Here is a 25,659-nt window from a genome sequence, read left to right on the forward strand (position 1 = left end):
GTCTCGCATTTCGTACAGCGCTAAAGTCATTTTAACTATTTTTAAATCCTATTTTTTCTTTCAACATATGAAATTTTCTTAAACAACAGAAAAAAATTAATTATTTTTAAAAAAAATTTCTTCAATTTGACAAAAAGTATTAACTTATTTGTAACATGTTGCAATTAGAAAACTATTTTAGTTAAAATTTTCTAAAATAAACCTACATTTTCTTTCACGGTGGGTTCACTTTTTTTGGGTGTACGACCTCCAATGAATGAAAAGTCAGAACAAACATATGCAAGGCATTTAACATAGCCTAATTATCAAGGTCCATTTCCATTTTGCAACAGGAAATGTGTTCAAATATAATCATAATAATATCAATACCTGTCCAAACAATTTACAGATAGTACTGCAAACGTAACGTAGTCGGTAATTCAGAAATCCCGGCGCCAATTCAAAAATCCATCTCCAGTCGTATCACTGCTCAAAGCTTTGATGATGGCTCTATGGCAGGGTTGATAACAGGGATTCGCAGCGGAGCGTTGCGGAAGATTTAATTAAATGCGATGATATTTTCTTTTTATTTCGTTTGCTTTGGTATAAATTTTGCACAAAGAGTGTGGTAAAGTGGCCATATTTGGTTAAAATCGGTTCAAATTTAGATATAGCTCCCATATATATTTTTAGCCCGATATCCACTTATATGGCCTCAGAACCCAGAGTTTTAGATGATTAAATTTTGCGCAAGAAGTACAGTTGACACTGCCGTAAAGTTGTCAAATTTGAAATCTGTTTACGTTTACACCTATATGGCCACGGAGGCCAAAGTTGTACTCCGATTTGTACAAGGAGTAGAACAAATATTCCTATTATGCATGCCAAATTTAGTTGACATTGGTTCAGATGTATATATAGCTCCCATAACATATATATCTTTTGCCCGACTTAGATTCATATGACCACGGAGACCAAAGTTTCACTCCGAATAGTTTGAAATTGTGCTCAGAGAGTACATTTTAGTATGCCAAAGTTGGTCAGAATCAGTTTAGATTGAGACAGCCCCCATATATATGTTCTTCCGTTTTAGGCAAATATGGCCAAAATACACAAATTTTAAAGGTCCACTGCTAAGTGCAAGCATTATTCATTTTTTCCCATACTTCTTATACGTATCTATCGACCGATAAATCATAATTGCACACAAAATTGTTGTTCTGAAAAAAACATAGAGAATCTAGACCCCAAATCAGAGTGTCGGTTACAGGCAAATCGGATAAAAACTTCGATTTCTCTAAGCCCAAGTAAAATCGTTGAGATCGGTCTATATGGGGACTGTACCAACGCATCGACCGATAGTCATCATATTCAGCACACCACTCTGTAGTCCTAAAATACCTCTAGATTTCAAATTTCAGGCACATTCTATAACAACTTCAGTTTCTATAATCCCAAGACCCCACGTCGGTTTATATGGGGACTATATCAAAATCTGGACCGAATCTATGCCAAATTTCAGGATGATAGATCCATTATTGAAGGCTGTAGCGTAATTACAACCGACTAACAGATGGACATGGTTATATCGTCTTAGAATTTCTCCCTGATGAAGAATATATATACCTTAAATAGTCGGAAATCGATATTTCGGAAATGGCAGACTTATTATAAGAAGCTCTCGAACAAATAAATAAAGCATTTTGAACCTGCGTTAAACCTTTGACAACGAAGAATTAACCGCTCGATAAAAGTAAGTTATTCTTGCGGATACATATTCAGAAAACCTATTTACTAATAATTATTTACGCTAAACTGTCCACAAACGGTATCGCAGTGTAACAAAGGAATGCTAGATGTTGACCGAATCGACCAAAAGAATGTACATACATAATTTATCAAATATTTTACCGCGTTTACTAATTGTAACCCACGACGAAATTGACCGGAAAGACAATTTAAAATTTAATTTCCACCTTTTTTTATACCCTCCATCATAGGATGGGGGTATATTAACTTTGTCATTCCGTTTGTAACACATCGAAATATTACTCTAAGACCCCATAAAGTATATATATTCTGGGTCGTGGTGAAATTCTGAGTCGATCTAAGCATGTCCGTCCGTCCGTCCGTCCGTCTGTTGAAATCACGCTAACTTCCGAACGAAACAAGCTATCGACTTGAAACTTGGCACAAGTAGTTGTTATCGATGTAGGTCGGATGCTATTGAAAATGGGCCATATCGGTCCACTTTTACGTATAGTCCCCATATAAAGGGACCCTCAGATTTGGCTTGTGGAGCCTCTAACAGAAGCATATTTCATCCGATCCGGCTGAAATTTGGTACATGGTGTTGGTATATGGTCTCTAACAACCATGCAAAAATTTGTCCACATCGGTCCATAATTATATATAGCCCCCATATAAACCGATCCCCAGATTTGGCTTGCGGAGCCTAAATGAGAAGCAAATTTCATCCGATCCGGCTGAAATTTTGTACATGGTGTTGGTATATGGTCTCTAACAACCATGCAAAAATTGGTCCACATCGGTCCATAATTATATATAGCCCCCATATAAACCGATCCCCAGATTTGGCTTGCGGAGCCTAAAAGAGAAGCAAATTTCATCCGATCCGGCTGAAATTTGGTACATGGTGTTGGAATATGGTCTCTAACAACCATGCAAAAATTGGTCGACATCGGTCCATAATTATATATAGCCCCCATATAAACCGATCCCCAGATTTGGCTTGCGGAGCCTCAAAGAGAAGCAAATTTCATCCGATCCGTCTCTAACAACCATGCAAAAATTGGTCCATATCGGTCCTTAATTATATATAGCCCCCATATAAACCGATCCCCAGATTTGGCTTGTGGAGCCTAAAAGAGAAGCAAATTTCATCCAAGCCGGTTGTAATTTGGAACATGGTGTTAGTATATGATCTTTAACAACCGTGCCAGAATTGATCCATATCGGTCCATAATTATATATAGCCCCCATATAAAACGTTCTCCAGATTTGACCTCCGGAGCCTCTTGGAAGACCAAAATTCATCCGATCCGGTTCAAATTAGGAACGTGGTGTTAGTATATGGTCGCTAACAACCATACCAAAATTGGTCCAATCACACAAAAATTGGTCCATATCGGTTCATAATCATGGTTGCCACTAGAGCCAAAAATAATCTACCAAAATTTTATTTCTATAGAAAATTTTGTCAAAAAGTTATTTCTATAGAAAATTTTGTCAAAATTTTATTTCTAGAGAAAATTTTGTTAAAATTTTATTCGGTTCATAATAAAATTTTCATCATTTTCAAAATTTTATTTCTATAGAAAATTTTGTCAAAATTTTATTTCTATAGAAAATTTTGTCAAAATTTTATTTCTATAGAAAATTTTGCTCAAATTTTATTCGGTTCATAATCATGGTTGCCACTCGAGCCACAAATAATCTACCAAGATTTTATTTCTATAGAAAATTTTGTGAAAAGTTTATTTCTATAGAAAATTTTGTTAAAATTTTATTTCTGTAGAAATTTTTGTCAAAATTTTCTTTCTATAGAATATTTTGTCAAAATTTTTATTTCTATAGAAAATTTTGTGAAAATTTTATTTCTATAGAAAATTTTGTTAAAATTTTATTTCTGTAGAAAATTTTGTCAAAATTGTATGTCTACTTTGTCAAACTGAATTATATACGTATTGGATCGATCTTTTTTGATGTAATATATACCACGTATGGACTTACATACAATTTAGAAGATGGTGTTAGGAGGTTTTAAGATACCTTGCCATCGGCAAGCGTTACCGCATCTTAAGTAATTCGATTGTGGATGGCAGTGTTTAGAAGAAGTTTCTACGCAATCCATGATGGAGGGTACATAAGCTTCGGCCTGGCCGAACTTACGGCCGTATATATTTGTTATTTATTTCATATGTTATATTATATGACAAAATGTCTTTGAATTGTGAAAAAAAATATTTTCGATTACGCTTTGAGAGTTCCGTTTTCAGTTTTCCGCTGAACAAACAGAAGATTATATATTAGTTCTGCACCACGTGAAACAGCGTAACGTTCAAAAGAAAAATGATTGCAAATTTGTTTGGCAATGTCGACTATCAAAAACCTTTTTTCGGGAGGTTGAAGTGTAGTTCAAAAATAACATTTTGCTCTTGAAACATGTTTGGGGTGATCTGTGTGTATAGCTCTCATATACATAATCGGTCCAATTTAGTCTCAAATCGTCAAAATTTGAACAGAGCGTACAATATATGCCAAACTTGTTCAAAATTGGCTCATATTGAGACATAGCCGCAATATATACTTTCCGATTTGAGCAAATATGGCCAAAATACGCACTTTGAAAAAATTGCTCAAAATTTCGTATACCTCTAATACACATCTTTCTAGCGACAAATCATAAATGCAAATTTGCTAAATTTTCATTTACAATCTTTAAATTTGATATTATATAAGTTTTGCACCTTTTGCTTCGAAAAGTACATTTTAAATACATTCTTAGTACTTTTTCGTCAACGTCATTTATCATCCCTGCTCTATAGGCTTTGTCCATTCAAATTCTGCTCACGAATCAACAGCAGCAGAAATTGATTCTCTCTACCGCTAAAATATTTTCTTGCCCCAGAATACGAGAGCACCATCATTGGTATCTGGAGTTTCTGGCAATGAATGTGGTGTAATCATCAACATTATTCATAAATACAACCATAAACATGCATAAACTTGTGGGAGACTTACCGCAAGATATGTACTTTGACCCCGTATACGAGGAGGTGGCTCTCTGTATTCCTCCCCATTTTCAGCTGCAATATCTCGCCTGGAAAGAAAAAAAATATATAAAATAAATTGAATCATTCACAGAGTCAACCAAAGTCATATAAATAGGGTTATATCGTTTCGAATAAAAAAGATAATTTGCTCCATCACTTATTTGTAGTTCATAGATAAATTGTGGACAATTTACAGCACACAAAGAAAAAGAGTTTACTCAGAAACAAAATGTTATGCAAAGGAAATTCCCCATTGCTATAATATAATATCGTTATAGGAATTAAACCCGATTTTTGGAAAAGCGGGGTAAAGTATACTCTAATCTTTTTTTTGGTTTTAAGTTCCGTTCCTTTGAAAAGTCAACTCTTCGTTATGTGAGGAACATATATGTATATACCAAGCTGACCTTAATTTTTTACTTCAATTTTATTTATAGGTGGAATTTTATTTATTTATATAGCTTATTTATATGTTACCTTAAAAAATATTGAGTTTTGCTTTAGTTGCTATTTTGTCACTTGTTATAACAATTATTATTTTAATCGTAAATAAGTATGTACCTTGTTATTCCACTATCGATGTAGCTTATGTCAAGCACTGTACTATTACCAGAGATGGTCTGTATCAAACTTTTTTAGGTTTGCGACTGTCGCAAAGTTATAAACGTCGTAACCGTCACATATGCGTCGTTAATGTAGAAAAAGTAACAAAGTCGCAAACTCAAAATATTTTAGTCGCGTCAGCTAGGCAACGAATTCGATGATATCCAATACGATGGTATGTGCGAAGAAGTTTCTATTCTTAGGAATGTTCACAATTTTCGGTTTTAGTCCCATTTTCTCTATTCCCTTTTGCACGAGGCAACCGTGGCTTTTCTCGTCCTTTCTTAGCTTAAAGTTCAGCCGCCTGCCCAATATAACCCCAATGTATTTTACACACTCACCAACGGGGATTTCTGCAGAAACTGACAGCGATCAGGGAGCCAAACTAAATGTAAAAATATTCATAATTTCTTCTATTCAAAATTAGGTTTTCTACAGTAGGTTTACGACTTTTGCGACATACGTATTATACAGTCGCAAATGTATATCACAAAAGTCACAGTTTGTGACAGGCCAACCCTGACTATTACACAATGCAATACAATTATAACAAACGTTGCAAAAAGTTCTAACAACTTTAGCTTTTGTCCATACCGGGAATCGAACCAGAGACCAAACGTGTTTTAAATAAGCTCACTATCCACTGGGCCACGATTCAAAGGAACTTCGTATAAAGAATCTTCAAATCCTCCCTTTCCTAAGAAAATAATATTGCCAAATGCGAATTTTGCTTAGTATAGAAGAGTTTTTCCTTGTCCAAAAGTCCATAAATCTTTCAATGAAGTCATTTTGTCCCTACAGTTAAGTGACCTCACTTGGCTATCTTAAAACGAAAGAAAATTTTGTTTTGATAAGTTCCACTCGGCGTTAATAATTCCGAAAATTTCTTTGAAATCAATGAAATTGTCTTTAAATTTGTTGACTTTTTGTATCTTGACCAGGGCTGTGAAGTCGGAGCCGGAGTCGGAGTCTGAAGATTTTGCTGGAGTCGTAGAAATTTTGCTCGACTCCGGCGAAACAAAATTTGAAAAAACACTTCATATCTTTCTAGCTAAAGAAATATTTCGACAAATTAGATTCTATTAGGGGTTTCAATCGAACAACGAAAAACGAAGTACTGGATTTAAGGCCATTCAAAGTGTATTTATACGGGTGAAATTTCACGGTGATGTAAAAATTAGGTTTGACTAGAATATGGGCTGAATTAGTCAATTGCATTGCCCGCACTGAAAAAACAGTGAACCCTTTTCCATTGCAAAATTTTTTTTTTTTCAACTTGTCTAGTTTATAATTCTCTTAAATTTTAGTTCATCTATAACATTGTATTTTAGTTCATTTTTACAACACCATAAGATTTATATACCCCTACCAAGTTAAAAAGTCAGTATTACTCTGGTTTACTTGCTTATTTTATGGGAAACCCGATAATAAAAATTGGTTTACAGTCTCTTTAAAATGTCGACGACTAAACTATTTTTAAATCAATCATTCCACAGTACAGAGAAATTAAATAATTAAAGGAACAACAAACCGTTTTACTATTATGAAAATTTTCATACATTAAAATTAAACTTTCTTTAAGCAAAAGTACTTTATTATAAAAACTTATGATGAAAGTTCTTAATACAATGTTTTTTGTGAATAAAAATGATGACCACGTGGAACAGAGAGTAGTTCATTTGAACTCGCTGTTTGGACATTTTGACTTATCTTTTTTTATTCATCGTAGGTAATTTTTTCACATTTCTTGCTGGAATAAAATGGAAGCAATAATGAAAAGTGTTAAAAAGTAACACTATGTAATGAAATATAATTTTTTAATTCTTTATTTTAGCTTGTAACTTACCATATTTGGGGCATTTTATCAAATGGTATAACTTTTCTTTGGAATACGTATCTCATAAAATTTTTACCTGAAACAATTAGAGAAATAATGAAGTATTCTATATAAACTCATAAAATGTGTTGTTATCGATGTGAAGGATATAATAAAATAAATATTCTAGTTGAAAGAAAGCCAAAGTTTTAATATAAAACGTACCAATTCTCTATTAAATTGTACGCTGAGGGGAAATATAAAAAATTGTCCAAATTTATTTGGGTTACTCTGAAATTAAATATTTATTTTTTACATTAAATAAAATTATTAAATAGGTTTCCAAAAAATCTAATGAAAAAAATAATAATATGCATACAAAAACCAAATATTCTAGTTAACCTTAGACAGTCATCATTCGTCAAAATGACGACACGTAATCTCATTTTCGATTTAAAACACATTTTAGTCTATTGGGAAATGGTAAATTTAAGTTATACTAATTCGACCGTTTTATAAATTTTTGATTTATACTAATTAAAACCAAATTGAATAAGAAAATAAATTCAAGTTTGGTTCACTTTTTTGCTCACGATGAAAATTATAGCGTCTTGAAATGAGCCGTAGGCAAAATGACGAAGGATGACGTTAATGTACAAAAAGTAATGATTAAAGAATCTTTACCACCACTATTAAATTACAGGCAAAGGAGTACTAAAAAATTTTCTAAATTTTTAAGGGGTTATTCTGAAATTAAATATTTCTTTTTTACATTAAAAATATTACATTGGTTTCCAAAATATTTGATTAAAGAAATACTAAAATAAGGTATTAAAAACCTGTAATTTTGATGATAAAAATGTCATAAAAACGTAAATAGTCTAGTTGAAAGAAAGCCAATTTATAAAAAAACTTACCAATTCTCTATTTTGTAAATTTGTTCGAATCCATCTGCAGTTGCTCTTAAATATTGTTTTTACAACAAAGAAAAACTTTAAACTGGTTTCCAAAAAAATTAATTAACAAATAATAATATACATAAAAAATTTTCTTTTTAAAAGAAAGTCATATTAAAAAAATACTTACCAATTTATAAATAAACTATACGCTGAGATATAACAAAAATTGGAATTGAATATTAATTTTTTACATAGTAGAATAATAAAAATTTCAGTACACTTTCAATTTCAACATATTTTCCTAAATATTCTTAATAACTTTTTTCTAAACTACCTATAAAATATTAATAACTTTCATTTAAAAGGTTTAATAAACAAACACCAATATGTGTCTCAAAAATCCACAATATTCCATGCCTTTACATTCCCTTTTCCCTTGTTGCATATCTGCTTAAACGATGCAACAGCCCACGCCAACGCCAACTATACAACTGAAGCATGCCAAACAAAACCAAGCAAAGCCAAAACATCCCTACAACAACAACAACAACACATGTGCCTTTATTGAAAACAACACCTCATCCAGCCAAATAAACCATCCGCGAATAACAAACACACACACAAACCACTAAATGAACAAAAATAAAAACAACCCGACGCTCATGTATACACAACAAAACTCAAGTAACATCATCTTTACATTAATCACATTCCACTACGCCGATAAAGATCTCTGTACTACGCATTAGTTCATCGCATCTGCTGACAATTTACTCCAAGAATAATATTCGCAAAGGCACCCCAGTTTATGAACGATGTAACGTTTAACTTAAAATTTGCAAAATTTTCATGAACTGTTATCTACCAGTTTTGACGAAAATGTCTATAAATTTAATTACATGTGAACTAAAAATATTTCATTGGGTAATTTTTTACCAACAATTATTAACTATAGAAATTGTCAGTAAGAAATTACTATCCACTTTCAAGTTCATTTTTCGTAAAAAAATATTTTCTCATACAAAAAAATCTTATAGTAAATTGCACTTATTATTTACAAAATACTTTACATTTTACAAGTAGTTTTATAGCATGACAAACGAATTTTTAACTACCAGCTAAGAAATTTTTTAAGGAAATTTCCATCGTATTTTGTAGGCCATGAACTAAATGATAGCTACTTAGAATTTGTAAAATTTCCTTTCGAGTAGTTGATTTTCGTTGAAGATACGAAAAATGAACTAAAATTCTGGAAAATTCTTGTAATAAATGATTGTAAAAATCTTCTTAAATTTACGAGACACTTTTTTTCTGTGCATATTTAACATATTAAATTATCGATTTTTTATCCTATATATAATCTTGATAAAGGTAAAATTTTAAGGCAATATAACAGTAGAACGTAACGTTCTGAATTTTTGGCAGGCATGTCGAGTTCGAAGATAGATCAAACCAGACAATTTTGTGATATAGCAACACATTTAAACCCAACTTCCGATTTTTTAAGAAATTTTTCCCAGTCTAAAATTTTCATGATTTATCAGATTTTGAGATAGCCCTACATAATTACTTGAGAAATATACACCCGATGTCTTTGGAAGCTGTAATTTTAAATTAAACCACTTCCGGTCTTTTCGGAGAAGCTTTGTTCCATCAAAGCCACTCGAAATTCTTTACATTAAATTAATGGACTGTAACGTCACCCGATGTCTTTGGAAACTGTAATTTTAAATTAAACCACTACCGGTCTTTTGGGAGAAGGTTTGTTTCATCAAAGCCAAATTCTTTACATTAAATTAATGGCCCATAATGTCCATAACTGATAGACCATTTATAAATCGATGTTTCGCCATTTTACTTCTATAGAAACAATATTCGTAACTGTCCAGCTATTCCTGTCATATGTTGTATGCTAGTTGTTATTTAAAATTCCGCCCGTCCTAATTTTTGGCAGTTTATGCTTGTTTTATATATCCGACACATTGCATAAATAATTTATTAATAATTTTTTTATAAAATTTTTTTATAAAATGCCTATATAGATCAATACCTGGATTTTACTTCTAAAACTTTTGGAAGCCTAATTATTTTTGTAAGTTTGTGTTTTTATAAATACATATTCTGGAGATTGTTGTTATATACCCATATTTTGATGTGGTCTCTATATTATCTTGTGTCGTATTTTAATTTATTGGCCTGAAATTAAAATGTAGAGTTCTTTACATCCCACAAATGTTGAGGTTTGTCGTCGAGTCATATCAACATTTAATATTAGAGTTCTTTTAGACATATAAACACACATGGCAAAGTAGAACCTTATATCGGTCTATTTTTGGAACCTTAAAAATACAATTGGAATACTGTTAAAATGAGATTTAGGTACACCATCTGGAGTCGACTCCGGAGTCGGAGTCGAGGCTAATACACCCTCAAAAAAATCACTTCTGTAACATATACTCCCAAACATATTTTGCTTCAAGCATATACATTTTTGCGTATTGCCCAAACATTTATATGTTTGATTTCTTCCAATATATAATATGTTTGAAAGCATATTGGTCTAAACAATATAATATGTTTGGGTAGTCTATGTTCCAAACATTTTGTATTTTTCCATCCAAATTCAATAATGTTGTCTTCCAAAAAACTATATGTTCTTATGTGAACATATAATATGTTTGGAAACATTTTGAACCCAAAAATATTATATGCTTAGAAGAATTTTCTCCCAAAGAAGATTGTGCTCAAACTTTTTTTCTGCCTAATTGTATATTCCCTCACATTTTTCTCACTTCCACGAGTTTTTAGCACCTTTTTCTGTAATACAAACATTTTAGAAGAAATTATTATATTTTATAATTTTTTTTACTTTTACCATTTGCCGGACGGGGATTCGAACAGCGGACCACACAGTTTGTAAGCCAGCACACTAACCACTGGCCTACGTAGCTGTTATGGTCATCAAGAGATAATTATCGTTATAAGTTATATTTATATAGCATAGCTTGCGGCGCCCACGAGCCGATGCAAACATAACATTGTTTAACAACATAACATTGTTTAACATACATTTGTGGGCGACGTAGAGCAGGGGTTGGTACGTCCGCCTTGCATGCCAAGGGTCCTGGGTTCGATCCCTGCTTCGACCGACACCATTTTTTATTTTTATTTTTTTAATATTTTTTTTACATATATTTTTTTACGTATATTCCAAATACGTTCGGAATATCCCGAAAAGGTGTTCAACATTACATACTACTATATTAACTTTTTACTACGAAACTGTAAAGTGTGTCTTATAAAAGACTTAAATTCAGAAAAGAACAGTGCTTGATATAAACGAAATGGACTGATTTCAAATTATATATTATTTTTTATTGCAAAAATAAAAAAATTGTAACAAAAAAGGGTTTTGTACACAAGTTTGAAATTTTCGAAGAAATTCAAAAAACTCTTACAAAGGTTAGGTTAGGTTAGGTAATGTGGCAGCCCGATGTGTCAGGATCACTTAGACTATTCAGTCCATTGTGATACCACAGTGGTGAACTTCTCTCTTATCACTGAGTGCTGCCCGATTCCATGCTAAGCTCAATGAAAAGGGACCTCCTTTTTATAGCCGAGTCCGAACGGCGTTCCACCTTGCAGTGAAACCACTTAGAGAAGTTTTGAAACCCTCAGAAATGTCACCAGCATTACTGAGGTGGGATAATCCACCGCTGAAAAACTTTTTGGTGTTCGGTCGTAGGAGGAATCGAACCCACGACCTTGTGTATGCAAGGCGGGCATGCTAACCATTGCACCACGGTGGCTCCCAACTCTTACAAAGGAAGAATGTGAAGTCGAGTAATATATAAATATTTTTCTATCGAATCCTAAAGTTAACGATAACCATTCAAAAGCACATTATATTTAAATTCGAAACAATAATTTTACAACCAACACATAAATTTATTTAAGTGTGAACAGTTGTTTGCTTTCTTTAATAATTTATTTTAAAGAAAATAAACTTATTCAATTGTGGCTTTAGACCATTTCCCACCAAGTTATAATACAATTTGTCGAAAAAAGTTATAATGTTATTCTGGTTTTACCGATTCGAGTTTTGCCGCTAAAATGAGAAATAATTTTAGTGGCAAAACTCGAACTCAATGTCCGCTTTTATTTTCGAAAGTATCCGTCAACTCCTCTTGGACTACTTATTAATAAAGAGGAACTAAACTTTGTTTTTATAGATCTTACTGTTTAATTTTTCACTGTTTCCCAATGTTTTCATTTTACTGTAACAACTCTAAAAAGAGTACACTGAAAAAAATATTGTCGTGTGGCCAAAGATTTCATGTCCTTAAAATAAGAATACAAACTTTGCTTAGCTTAGACGACGCATTTCTCTAATATAAAGTTTTTCCATGTTCAAAAGTCGATAAACTTTTCAATGAAGTCGTGTTGTCCTTATAATTAAGTGATTTGACTTGAAAATGGGTATTATAACATGAAAAAAAAACATTTTGAACTAAGGTCAACTTGACTTTAATAATTCAGAAAAAATCTTTAAAACTAATGAAATTGTCTTTAAATTTGTTGCATTTTTGCATCTTGACTACAAAGCAAATATCGTTAAAAAAAATAGGACATGTTTTTCAACACTTTATTTTAAAGACGTTTTTACATAGCACAATTTCTACTGTCTTGTTTTTAACGGACTTTTTATAGCATATGAAAAAAGCTGAAAAAGCGAAAAAATAAAATTTGCTTCATAGAGTCAAATACACAAAACCCACATTTAAAAGAAAATTGTGTCTTAAAAGTATCCTTACTTGAATTCTCGGCTTCATTGGCTCGGAATCAATACCAAAATTTTTAAAATAGAGACACAATCTTTGGAACCCGGCATGCTATTTTTCAGTGTATAGTGCCCTTTCGTTAGTTTTTATGAAGATCCCTTTAATTACCTTTGTTTGAATATTTTGACTTACTCGTCCTACACTCAAAAAAAATGAACTCTCTATTTCACTAAAGCCAATTTAACTATATTTTAGTTCATAGAAATATTATGTTTGGAGAAAGCTTTCTTTACTCTAATACTTTTTTGTGTACATTAGTTAAATTAACTAAACCCAAGGAAAAAATATACTCAAATGAAGCATAAAGATTAACTAAATTCGTGTCTTCCACAAAATAGTTCAGAATTTCTTTAAATTTGTAAATTTTACCAAAAATGCGTCCATCGTGAACTTCGTATGTCACTAAAGACATTCTTGCAATTTTGAACTCCAAGTTTTTTCTTCAAACTACAAAATTTTCTTTAACAAGTGAAAAAACTTAGTTATGTCTAATAAATTTTGTTGTATTTGTCGAAAAATATTTACTTATTTTTATGACATCGGTGTGATGCCAACGTTTGTAATACTGTTTAGTTAAAATTTTCTACAAATATTCAAAATTTTCTAAAATTAACCGAAAGTTTTCTTCCTGGTGGGTTCACTGTTTTTTCAGTGTACGTTCCGATTTGTTTTGACGAAACAAAAAAAAAAGTGCCCGTAATGCGAAAATGATAAACAAAACTCATGCTTTTTTTTAAATGTCTTTTCTCTTGGTTCCGAATGAATTTTCTCTCCGAATACTCATTTTAATTTAAGAAAATTAAATAAATGCGATCTCTTCATTACACACCCAGAAAAAAGTGACCCCTTCTTTAAGTTAAAATGAACTCATTGTGAAGAAAGTTGAACTTCGTATAGCGCCAAAGCCATTTTTATTTGTTTGAACGATGTGATTTTCGTAGAAATTAGGAATAATGTATTCCATACATTAGTTAACATTTTCCTATATTTATGTACCACTATACTACAGAATGAAAAAATTTAACTAATTTGAATTCATATATGGAATGATTTTATTGAAATTTTTTCATTCATTTGGACAAATCTTACACATTTGTGGTAAAACTTTTACTTCATAATTAGAACTGCTTACCTTCGTTTTTAAATACAATTTTATTTATTTCTATAAGCAACTTTATCTTCAATAAAAGACATGTTATATTAATATATTGAATATATTTATTAAGAATCAACAGCATCGAATCTCTTTGAAATATTAGTTTATTATTCCACTATTTCCAATTTCCGTGTGATATTATCAACTGTAAAACGCACTTTTTCTTCTTCTTGTACTTTTCACTTTTAATAAGTTGCTGCCTAACGATTTTGTCCTCCTTTTACAATTTCAATACCTACAAATATAAAAAATCATAAAACATTTTTGTTCCAAAAGGTTAGCGTCACTGAATATTACCTGATAATTGAAGATTCCAAAATGAAGACAAATGAAAGGGTTGTTATTCTGCTGGTGTTTTCTTCCTTTATACACTATCACGAACATTGATAGATTTATTTTTAAAAACGAAAATTTTTCTCACTAATTTACAATAACAAATATTTTATATATTTTATTTGTTATTTATTATATTATTTTACCATATTATTTTTTAACAATCTCTCCGTATACCAAAACAACGCGATTCCAACTAGAAAAAACAACCGACGCGCAAACATATCGATTACACCCACGCGCAAACACATCGATTACGATGACAGGTATCGATTACAGGTAGACAATAGAAATTTAGGAAAATTTCCTATATTCTAACAAGTGTGTTTCCTTAAGTTTTGAAAGGATTGCATACTTCTTAGTACGAATGAACTAAAATATTTTTCTATGCCAAGTGTTGTTCGTATGTATGAAAAACTTTCTATTATAAAGGAAGTCGCAATTATCATTTTATAAGAAATTTTACTAATTTTGAGGAAACTTGGTTTTAGTTCGGTTTTTGTTTATTTTTACGAATGCTTTGTTATCGGTGAATAAGATTTTCTTTTTCAGTAGTAAATTCTTATACCCAGCGAAGAAAATAGTATGAGTAAAATTCCATGCCTTATTCTAGTTAATGAACTATTCCTAACTGCTTACAGTTTAGGATTTTTTTACTGAAACGAGTAAATTTTATTATTTTTCACAAAAATTTACGTTGATGGAAATAAAATGGATAAACTATATTGATGAAAATTTTTTCCTTTAGTTTCGAAGGCACTTTTTTCTGGGTGCATAACAGACCACAATGGAGAGAGGTCGCTTGCTTGCCGACATGGCAAGAAAAATTTCATATGAGGGAGAAAACATGTTTGATAAAAATAAATTCGGTTTCAAGTACTACCGACAAGAAAGAATGGAACCCATTCCTAATGAAATACAAACTTCGTTTGATGTTGGGGCGATTAATAGCACTTTATTGAAACTTAGGCAGTATAAAGTTCAAATGATTGAAAAGGTGGATAGCCAGAGCCAAAGTGAAGAAGATGATTTTCATGAAACTGACTTCGATGATTCTGACTATATTCCTTCAGGTAGTAGTTCCAATTCAGAACTGAACATAACATCCGAATGTGTTCGGGCTATGGCTAATGTTCTGGAGTCAAACATGTGCAACGACAATGTGTTTGAAACACAAAAAAATCGAAAATTTGTATATTTATATCATTTTGAAATCCACGGCATCAAGACAAGAGTATGCAAGCAATGTTTCCTGAAAATATTTGGCGAAACCGAGCAAAGTGTAAGAACTGTCTGCAAAAGTAAGATTCAAGATGAACTACCAGGGGTTTCTCAACACGACAAGCGTGGAAAACATGATCCTGCTCATAAAATATCAATTGAGAAACATAATGAAGTTCTAGAATTTATTAATTTAATTCCGACTTAACCTTTCAACATTGTATACCCTTTATACACCGAAAGAATTTTCTTCGTAAAAAGAACGAAAAATTTCGTTAAAAGTACGAAATTTGTCATTGTTTTACAACCAAAGAAACTTTTCATTAAAAGTACGAAATATTTCGTACTTTTTACGAAGAAAAGTTCTTTCAAAATTTTCGTAGTTTGTAAGAAAAAAATTCGTACTTTTTATGAAGAATCTTCGTACTTTTTATGAAAAATCTTCGTACTTTTTATGAAACAATTTCGTTCTTTTTATGAAAATGTTTCGTACTTTTTATGAAAAATTTTCATAGTTTTTATGAAAAATGTTCGTACTTTTTATGAAAAACTTTCGTACTTTTTTCTGAAAAATGTTCGAACTTTTAGAAAAAAAATTTATAGTCGAAAGTGCATTTGGTTGTAGTTGCAAGTGTGAAAAATGACATCACTACTTTACATCTTAAGTTTTTGAATAATTTTTAGTTTTATTGCTTCACTTTTATTCATAGCGCGCTATCACCCAAATGAGAAGTAGCATAGACTTGCATAAAAAATAGAATAAAGGAATACACTCAAGCACATTATAAAAGACAATTTAATGCCGCGAACGGAAATTTTACAACTTCAATGAAACTTCTTCGTTATTTCAAAGAAAATGTTTCGTACTTTTTATGAAGAAATTTTAACGCAGAATGTTTCGTAAAATATTCGTAAAAACTTCTTCACAAAATTCATGAAATATGAAGAAAGTTTCGTTAAAAGTACGAACTTTTTACGAAGAAAAGTTAAAGTAGAATGTTTCGTAGAAGTTTCGTATATTCGTAAAATGTTCTTCGTAAAATTTAAGAAAATGAATGAAAATTTCGTTATTTTAATGAAGAATTCAGGAAGAATAGTTAATGAAGAATTCTTCGTAAAATTAACGAAGAGAATTCTTTCGGTGTAGGAATAAGATCTCGTTACCCGTTTCAAAGTCAAAGTTTGAAGAAATATTTCGCACTTTGGACTTAAAGTTTAAAAAACCTCAGCTAGATTTATGTACGCAATGTGAGACATTAAAAGCAAAAATAAAAAACAACAAGAATGATGTAGAAAAATCAGAACTTTCGCAACAGCTAACTAACCATCATAATGAGGCTGATTTCGCCTATGAATGTAAAAGAAATGATAAAAGACTTTCTATGAGTGATAAGTCCGTAAAAATGTGTACATTTGATTTGCAGCAGTGTCTGCCAACTCCGTATTTGAGTGCATCGATATTTTTTTACAAGCGTCCTTTATGGACTTTCAACTTTACTATCCATGATGGTGCTACAAACAAAGCTGACTGCTATATTTGGCATGAAGGTATTGCAAAACGAGGAGCAAATGATATTGGTTCTTGTATTTATAAATACCTTTCGGAACTACCATATTCAGTAAATCACGTTATTTTATATAGTGATTCGTGTCCTGGACAAAATCGAAACTTGTATGTCAGTGCAGTGTTCGAGAAAATCCTGCAGGATCATCCAAGTATTCAAACAATTGATCACAAATTTCTTATCGTAGGTCATACTCACCTTGAGTGTGATACAGTTCATGCACAGATAGAAAAAAAGAAAAAAATTCTTCTGGTTCCATACAACATCCACATGATTGGGCGAACTTAATAGCTGCTACAAATAAAAAATATGTTGTCCATGAATTGAAACAAGATGACTTCTACGACTTTCAAGCTTTTTTGAAGCAAAATTTTAGTTGGAGAACAAATAATTTCACAGGTTGGTATATATATTTTAAGCATAACTTTTAACTTCTTTCTAATACAGGCTATAATTTATAGGTGAGAAATTTGAATGGAAGATGGTGCGCTGGATGCGATATGAGAAAGACAAACTTGGAATATTACAATATAAACATTCTCACACAATGGAGGAAAAATTCAAAGAATTGAATATAAATCAACGTCGTCGAAAGGAACAAACAGCATCATTAACCCAAAGTTATACCTCTGATCTGCCTATTTCAATGAACAAAAAACGTGATTTGATTGAAATGCTGCCATTGATCAACGAAAATTTTCACAATTTTTATCAAAATTTAAAGACTGAAGGAGAATGTTCAATTGAAGTAGATTCCGATTTGGACGAAACAACGATGAATAATTTTATATAAGAGTAAAGTTTAATTTTTAATACATTTCAATGAATTTTGTGTAATTTTTATTTTTAGTAACTATTTTTATTTAAAATACATTTAATGAATTTTTCTTTTTAAGTTTCCAAAAGCTTCAATAAAACGCATTTCGAAAAACAACACATATCCCATTTTTTTCTCTTGAACAATTTGATAAAACATTGTAACTCGACTTATGTTAATAAATCTAGTTTTGGGGTTTGGAAAAATTAATTTGACATAACAACATATATCGAATTATGTTGATTTTTTTCTAAAAAATTTTTTTCACAAAACATCATATCTCATATTTTCTAAAATATTTCCATAAATCTAAACCCTAATTAATTTTAAAAACAAACAGCAGATAGAGCATAAAAAGTTTCATAATAAGAAATTTTAAAATTTTCTTAAATGTAAATACAACATGACTATTTTAATACATTAAACCTTTTTTTCGCTCTCCTGAACAATTTGAAAAAGAGACATATGTTGTTTTGTCAAAAGCCCACAGAATATATTTTTCATTATTTTACTTCCAGCATACACTTTATGTCTCTCTTTCTAAACACATATATGTTTATAGTCTAATTCTAAATTAATATATGTTTGCATCCAAGCATATTATATTTACAAACATTTTATGTTCTAAACATAATATGTTCTAACATAATAACATATATGTCCCAAACATATTATGCTAGTTTATGAACATTATGTGCTTGCACTTAAAAATATTGTGTTTAAAAATTTGAGTTCCAAACATATAATTTTTACACCCAAACATATGAAAAACATTCTTTTTCGTCCGTGTAGCCGATTACTATGGATCAAAATATGGCGAGTAATGCTGTAATATGAACACTACTTGAATAGAAACGACTACTGTAGAAATAAACAAAAATATAACAAATCATCTAAATAATATTACACGCAAATTAATTTCACACTTCAAATAGTAATAAAAGTAGATCGTTATAATAAACCTAATAGGTTTGAAATCTACTAAAGGTGGATTTTAAATCCCTTTTTATAAGTTAAATGTCAGTTGAAATCTAGTTAAAATCGATTTTGAAAATGTAATGTGAATGAGGTATAATAAAGCATTAATTTAAAATATAATATGGTAATGTCATTAAGTTAAAGCACAATTATTATAAAACATTCGTGAAGAATATTCCTTAACGAAAAAATCTTCAGAATTTGCGTTACATTAATTTTTGAGTTTTTTTAAGTAAATGCTCAATTATGTGAATAATTATACCTAATAGTACTATCATTTATTCTATTTTATTAAGTCCGAAAATTACCGAGAAGTATTTATTATTGTCATTACAAGTCATTACATTATAACTCACCGCAATGTGTAATGACAACTTTACTCCTGGTAATGCGAATTGTAATGAGATGTTGACATAGTTTTTGCTGGGTAATGGACAAAAAACCAAAATATGCACAATAAAATGTATTAAAATATGCACAAACGGATATTCTTAGCAAAATATACACAAACAAATGAATGCCATTTAACAGCAAATTCCACGATTCGCAAAGATAACTTGACCGTATCAGTTTTAGGATCACCAGTAAAAACATGCATTTGCATGAGATTCCTTGGCCTAGTAATAAGGTTAGGTTAGGTTAAAGTGACTGACGATAATGACGAAAATGTTCGTGAGTGGCCCATATGTGTCTGGAACATAGGGTTTCTATTTTTGAGTGGATCTCAGTTTCTGCAGTGTGTGATCACTGAATACAAGTGGCCATTTCTCAATCACTGATTGTTTTGGAGTAGTGATACACATTTTCGCATAGAGTACACCCTTTAATAGGGATTGGAATAGGCTATCCACGATGTTCTATCCTGAACATCGTTTCACTGGAGTTCTATCCAGAACATCTCATCAGTGCAAGTCGCGTCGGTGTTGCCAGATTGCATTTTGATAAAGTGACGCTTTTTATATTCACAATAACAATTTATTGTAACTAATTTATGGAATAACATGGTACAGTGTCATAAATAATCGCAGCAGTAAATATTATTTACTATTTGGGCATTTTATACATTAAAAATTCAAGGTATGACTTGTTTTCGGAGATTGTTTTTAAACAGCTGATGACAGAGTTTTCTATTTTTTGGGAGTTGTCCTGGATGAACGAGTACTCTGTTTTTTTAGTCTGTGACTGCTTAGGGTATCCAGTACCTATGTTCTGTAATTCTCACATTAACAATTTACTCACATGGTGTTTCAAAAATGAAACAGAAGCAATTGGAATTTAAGCAAAATTTTGTTTTCTCTCGATGCGAGAAGTTCTCACTAGAAATACATAACATAGGTACAGTGCTAAAAGAAAACAGCCCCATGTTGAATATGATGTGTATAATAAATTTGTTTTTGGGTTGTTAAAATTTTTTAAATGAATTATTCCTTATAAATCCATTATAAAGAAGCTTCAGTTTTCTTTTATTTCATAACAAGATCCATTATAAATTATTTTCACACACATTATTGGACCTCTTTTTGAAAAAGGCTACTTCAGTAACACAATGTAACGTGTCTCAAGTCAATGAAAATTAAAACTAAAACTGAAGCAGGGATTTTATTTCTGAAATTTCTGAATCCGATATTGTTTGGTTGAAATTTGGTATTTTATATAAATATGCTAATTATTGATTTTATTTTCGCAATTTTTTTTCTTGCACATATACACCCTCAAAAATCCTTTGTATACTCCCAAACACATTTTGCTTCAAGCAAGTAAATTTTTGGGTATTGTCAAAATATTTATATTTTTGATTTCTTCTAATATGTTTGAAAGCAACAAACGTGTAACATATTTGAGTGGCCCATCTTCCAAACATTTTGTATCTTTACCTTGGTGCATACATTGTATTGGTGCAAATTAAAAAAAAACATATATTCGATCGGCCAGGCCGAATCTTATGTACCCTCCACCATGGATTGCGTAGAAACTTCTACGAAAGACTGTCATCCACAATCGAATTACTTGGGTTGTGGTAACTTAAAACTTCTTAACATCGTTTTCTAAATTGGCAAGGTATCTTAAAACTTTTTAACACCGTCTTCTAATTTGTAAGTTAGTCCATACGGGGTATATTTAAATAAAACAAGTAAGGAAAATCTAAAGTCGGGCGGGGCCGACTATATTATACCCTGCACCACTTTGTAGATCTAAATTTTCGATACCATATCACATCAGTCAAATGTGTTGGGTGCTATATATAAAGGTTTGTCCCAAATACATACATTTAAATATCACTCGATTTGGACAGAAATTGATAGACTTTTACAAAATCTATAGACTCAAAATTTAAGTTGGCTAATGCACTAGGGTGGAACACAATTTTAGTAAAAAAAAAATATGGGAAACATTTAAATATGAAGTAATTTTAAGAAAACTTCGCAAATGTTTATTTATGATTTATCGCTCGATATATATGTATTAGAAGTTTAGGAAAGTTAGTCATTTTTACAACTTTTCGACTAAGCAGTGGCGATTTAACAAGGAAAATGTTGGTATTTTGACCATTTTTGTCGAAATCAGAAAAACATATATATGGGAGCTATATCTAAATCTGAACCGATTTCAATCAAATTTGCCACACATGACTATATTACTAATTGTACTCCTAGTGCAAAATTTCAACCAAATTGGGCCAAAACTCTGGCTTCTGGGGCCATATAAGTCCATATTGGGCGAAAAATATATATGAAAGCTATATCTAAATAAGAACCGATTTCAATCAAATTTGGCACACATGACTATACTACCAATTGTACTCCTTGTGCAAAATTTCAAGCTAATCGGGATAAAACTCTGGCTTGTGGGTCCATATAAGTGCAAAAGATATATATGGGAGCTATATCTAAATCTGAATCGATTTCAACCAAATTTAGCACGCATAGCTACAATGCTAAATCTACTCCCTGTGCAAAATTTCAACCAAATTGGGCCAAAACTCTAACTTTTAGGACCATATTAGTCCATATCGGGCGAAAGATATATATGGGAGCTATATCTAAATCTGAACCGATTTCAATCAAATTTTGCACACTTAACTATACGACTAAGTGTTATGTTTGTACAAAATTTCAAGCAAATCGGTATAAAACTCTGGCTGCTGGGTCCATATTGGTGCATATCGGGCGAAAGATATATATGGGAGCTATATCTAAATCTGAACCGATTTCTTCCAAAATCAATAGGGTTCTATTCCGACCCAAATTAGGAACATGTGCCAAATTTGAAGGCGATTGAACTTAAATTGCGACCTAGACTTTGATCACAAAAATGTGTTCAGACAGACGGACGGACAGACGGACATGGTTATATCGACTCTGGGCCCCACCCTGAGCATTATTGCCAAAGACACCATGTGTCTATCTCGTCTCCTTCTGGGTGTTACAAACATATGCACTAACTTATAATACCCTGTTCCACAGTGTGGAGCAGGGTATAAAAAGGTATATATTAAACGTATATAATTCAGTTCGACAAAATTTTCTATGGAAGTAAAATGTTGACAAAATTTTCTATAGAAATATAATTTTGGCAAATTTTTCTATCAAAATAAAATTTTCCATAGAAATAAAATTTTGACTAAATTTTCTACCGAATTTCAACCGAATCGGATGCATTTTGCTGCTTCAAAAGGTTCCGGAGGTCAAATCTGAGGGTCGATATGGACCAATTTTTGCATGGTTGTTAAAGACCATATAATAACACCACGTACCAAATTATTAATAGGGCAAATAAAAAGCAAAAGGAAAGAAATTGGGTTGGACAGGCGAGGCTATGGAAGCGTTTGTAAATATAAACAAAATGGGAAAAATTGTACACAAATGAAGCATAGTTTTACTAAATTCGTACTTCTCACAAAATAGTTCATTATTTCTTTAAATTTGTTAACTTTACTAGAAATGCGTTCATCCTGAACTTCGTATGTCACTAAAGACATTCTTGCAATTTTTTCTTTCAAACTACAAAACAAGTGAAAAACATTATGTCTAATAAATTTGTCGAAAAATATTTACTTATTTTTGTGACATCGACGTGATGCCAGCGTTTGTAATAATGTTTAGTTAAAATTTTCTAAATATATTCAAAAATTAACCGTAAGTTTTCTTCCTAGTGGGTTCACTGTTTTTCAGTGTATATATGTTATATTCATTTTTATGAGCTTTTTTTAACAATGAACTTTTTTTAACAATGAATACGAAATTTTGAGACTACTTTACTACTGTATGCCTCTTGTAAATGGACTTGAAATCCAAGAATTACACGCACAGAAGAAACATGTTTGGACATGGTTGCCGCATCCATTTAATGTTTATCTAGAGTTTTGTTACGAATTTGATATTTCTAGATTTAAGTTTATTTAAATTAGTTTCCGTTAATTTAAATTTCAAATTGTAACGATAAAATTACGTCATAACTTGTTAGAGTCTACCAGATGGTAGAATGCACTAGCCAAGATGAGAATAAGCCTAAAAGTATGTGTGCCATATCACCAATAACGCCCCATAGAAAGTTCTAGATAGCGAGACAATGAACATAAGCCGATAAATATCTACCCGGTAGATGTCACCCGTGCGACATCTACCAGGTAGTAGATTAATCTAAAAGGTTGTAGAACATTCGAAATCGTCATATCTCGGTATATAAACCCCTAGCGGAGAGAGCAGTCAAGTCAGTCGTAAGCAAAAGTTTATACAGTACACATCGTAAAGCAAATAAGTGAAACCAATCAGTTAAACAAATAAATTGTAGATTGTCGTTATTTGAAAAGAACTGTGTTTTAATTATCGGGTAATTAAATACGCCTCAATATAAAAACGTAACAGTATGTAATTGTCGCGAAAAGCATATATTTTGTCTTTGTAAAACTAATTTTCGAGCGGAGAAACATATATATTGGCACTAAGCATTTAAATGGTTCTTAAATGCCGCAAACATGTTCTATTATTTAAATAATAGAATTTGAGACCATTACATGGTCGGGAAAATCATGTACCTGACCATTAATTTTTTTTACTTTTTGCAGGGAAAAAAGTATTTTTATAGGTTACGTATAGACATGTCTAGAACCATTACATGGCCATAAAGACCATGTACATTGTTTTCGTGACCATTTAATTTTTTTGCAGCGAAAAGAATTTTATAAAAACATTGAGCAGGTACACACGATTTTCATTTTGCGCGTCAGTCGTGTGTTGATTGTTTCTTGGAATGGACGGAAGATACGAAATTATTGTGTTTTGTGTTAATTTATTTATTCAGAAGTAGCACGTGGTTTTATGTGAACACAAAAAAGTAAAGTGTAATTAAAAAAAATGTACCTGTTTTTTGTTCTGCATTTTGATATATGGTATAATTTATTTTTATTTGCAGTTACATGATGTTTGCGTTGGTACATTCGATGGGCACGAAGTAAATATGGAATGATTACTTATGGAATTGCAATTGAACCAAAATAGAGTGTGTAAAAATATGTGATGTTTGGTTGCACGACATTATAAATACAAAAAAAAAAAAAAAAAAAAACAAGTATATACGGCCGTAAGTTCGGCCAGGCGAAAGCTTATGTACCCTCCATCATGGATTGCGTAGAAACTTCTTCTAAACACTGCCATCCACAATAGAATTACTTAAGATGCGGTAACGCTTGCCGATGGCAAGGTATCTTAAAACCTCCTAACACCATCTTCTAAATTGTATGTAAGTCCATACGTGGTATATATTAAATCAAAAAAGATCGATCCAATACGTATATAATTCAGTTTGACAAAGTAGACATACAATTTTGACAAAATTTTCTACAGAAATAAAATTTTAACAAAATTTTCTATAGAAATAAAATTTTCACAAAATTTTCTATAGAAATAAAAATTTTGACAAAATATTCTATAGAAAGAAAATTTTGACAAAAATTTCTACAGAAATAAAATTTTAACAAAATTTTCTATAGAAATAAACTTTTCACAAAATTTTCTATAGAAATAAAATCTTGGTAGATTATTTTTGGCTCTATTGGCAACCATGATTATGAACCGATATGGACCAATTTTTGTGTGATTGGACCAATTTTGGTATGGTTGTTAGCGACCATATACTAACACCACGTTCCTAATTTGAACCGGATCGGATGAATTTTGGTCTTCCAAGAGGCTCCGGAGGTCAAATCTGGAGAACGTTTTATATGGGGGCTATATATAATTATGGACCGATATGGATCAATTCTGGCACGGTTGTTAAAGATCATATACTAACACCATGTTCCAAATTACAACCGGCTTGGATGAAATTTGCTTCTCTTTTAGGCTCCACAAGCCAAATCTGGGGATCGGTTTATATGGGGGCTATATATAATTAAGGACCGATATGGACCAATTTTTGCATGGTTGTTAGAGACGGATCGGATGAAATTTTCTTCTCTTTGAGGCTCCGCAAGCCAAATCTGGGGATCGGTTTATATGGGGGCTATATATAATTATGGACCGATGTGGACCAATTTTTGCATGGTTGTTAGAGACCATATTCCAACACCATGTACCAAATTTCAGCCGGATCGGATGAAATTTGCTTCTCTTTTAGGCTCCGCAAGCCAAATCTGGGGATCGGTTTATATGGGGGC

At 31.4% G+C, this 25,659-nt stretch overlaps 1 protein-coding gene and 1 pseudogene across 4 annotated transcripts in view; one reads left to right on the forward strand and one right to left on the reverse strand.

Moving 5' to 3' along the window:
• The window catches only part of spri (Src homology 2 domain-containing protein sprint), a 996,502-nt gene that overhangs the window by 809,745 nt on the left and 161,098 nt on the right, over positions 1 to 25,659 (reverse strand). For all 4 annotated transcript variants that reach the window (XM_075299532.1, XM_075299534.1, XM_075299533.1 and 1 more), the window contains one exon: positions 4,744 to 4,822. In XM_075299532.1, the coding sequence (XP_075155647.1) occupies positions 4,744 to 4,822 (79 nt within the window). The remainder of the gene's footprint in view (positions 1 to 4,743; positions 4,823 to 25,659) is intronic.
• On the forward strand, positions 15,211 to 18,002 carry LOC142228897 (uncharacterized; annotated as a pseudogene).

The sequence above is a fragment of the Haematobia irritans genome, chromosome 3 (genome assembly GCF_050003625.1).
Source record: "Haematobia irritans isolate KBUSLIRL chromosome 3, ASM5000362v1, whole genome shotgun sequence".
Lineage (NCBI taxonomy): Eukaryota > Metazoa > Arthropoda > Insecta > Diptera > Muscidae > Haematobia > Haematobia irritans.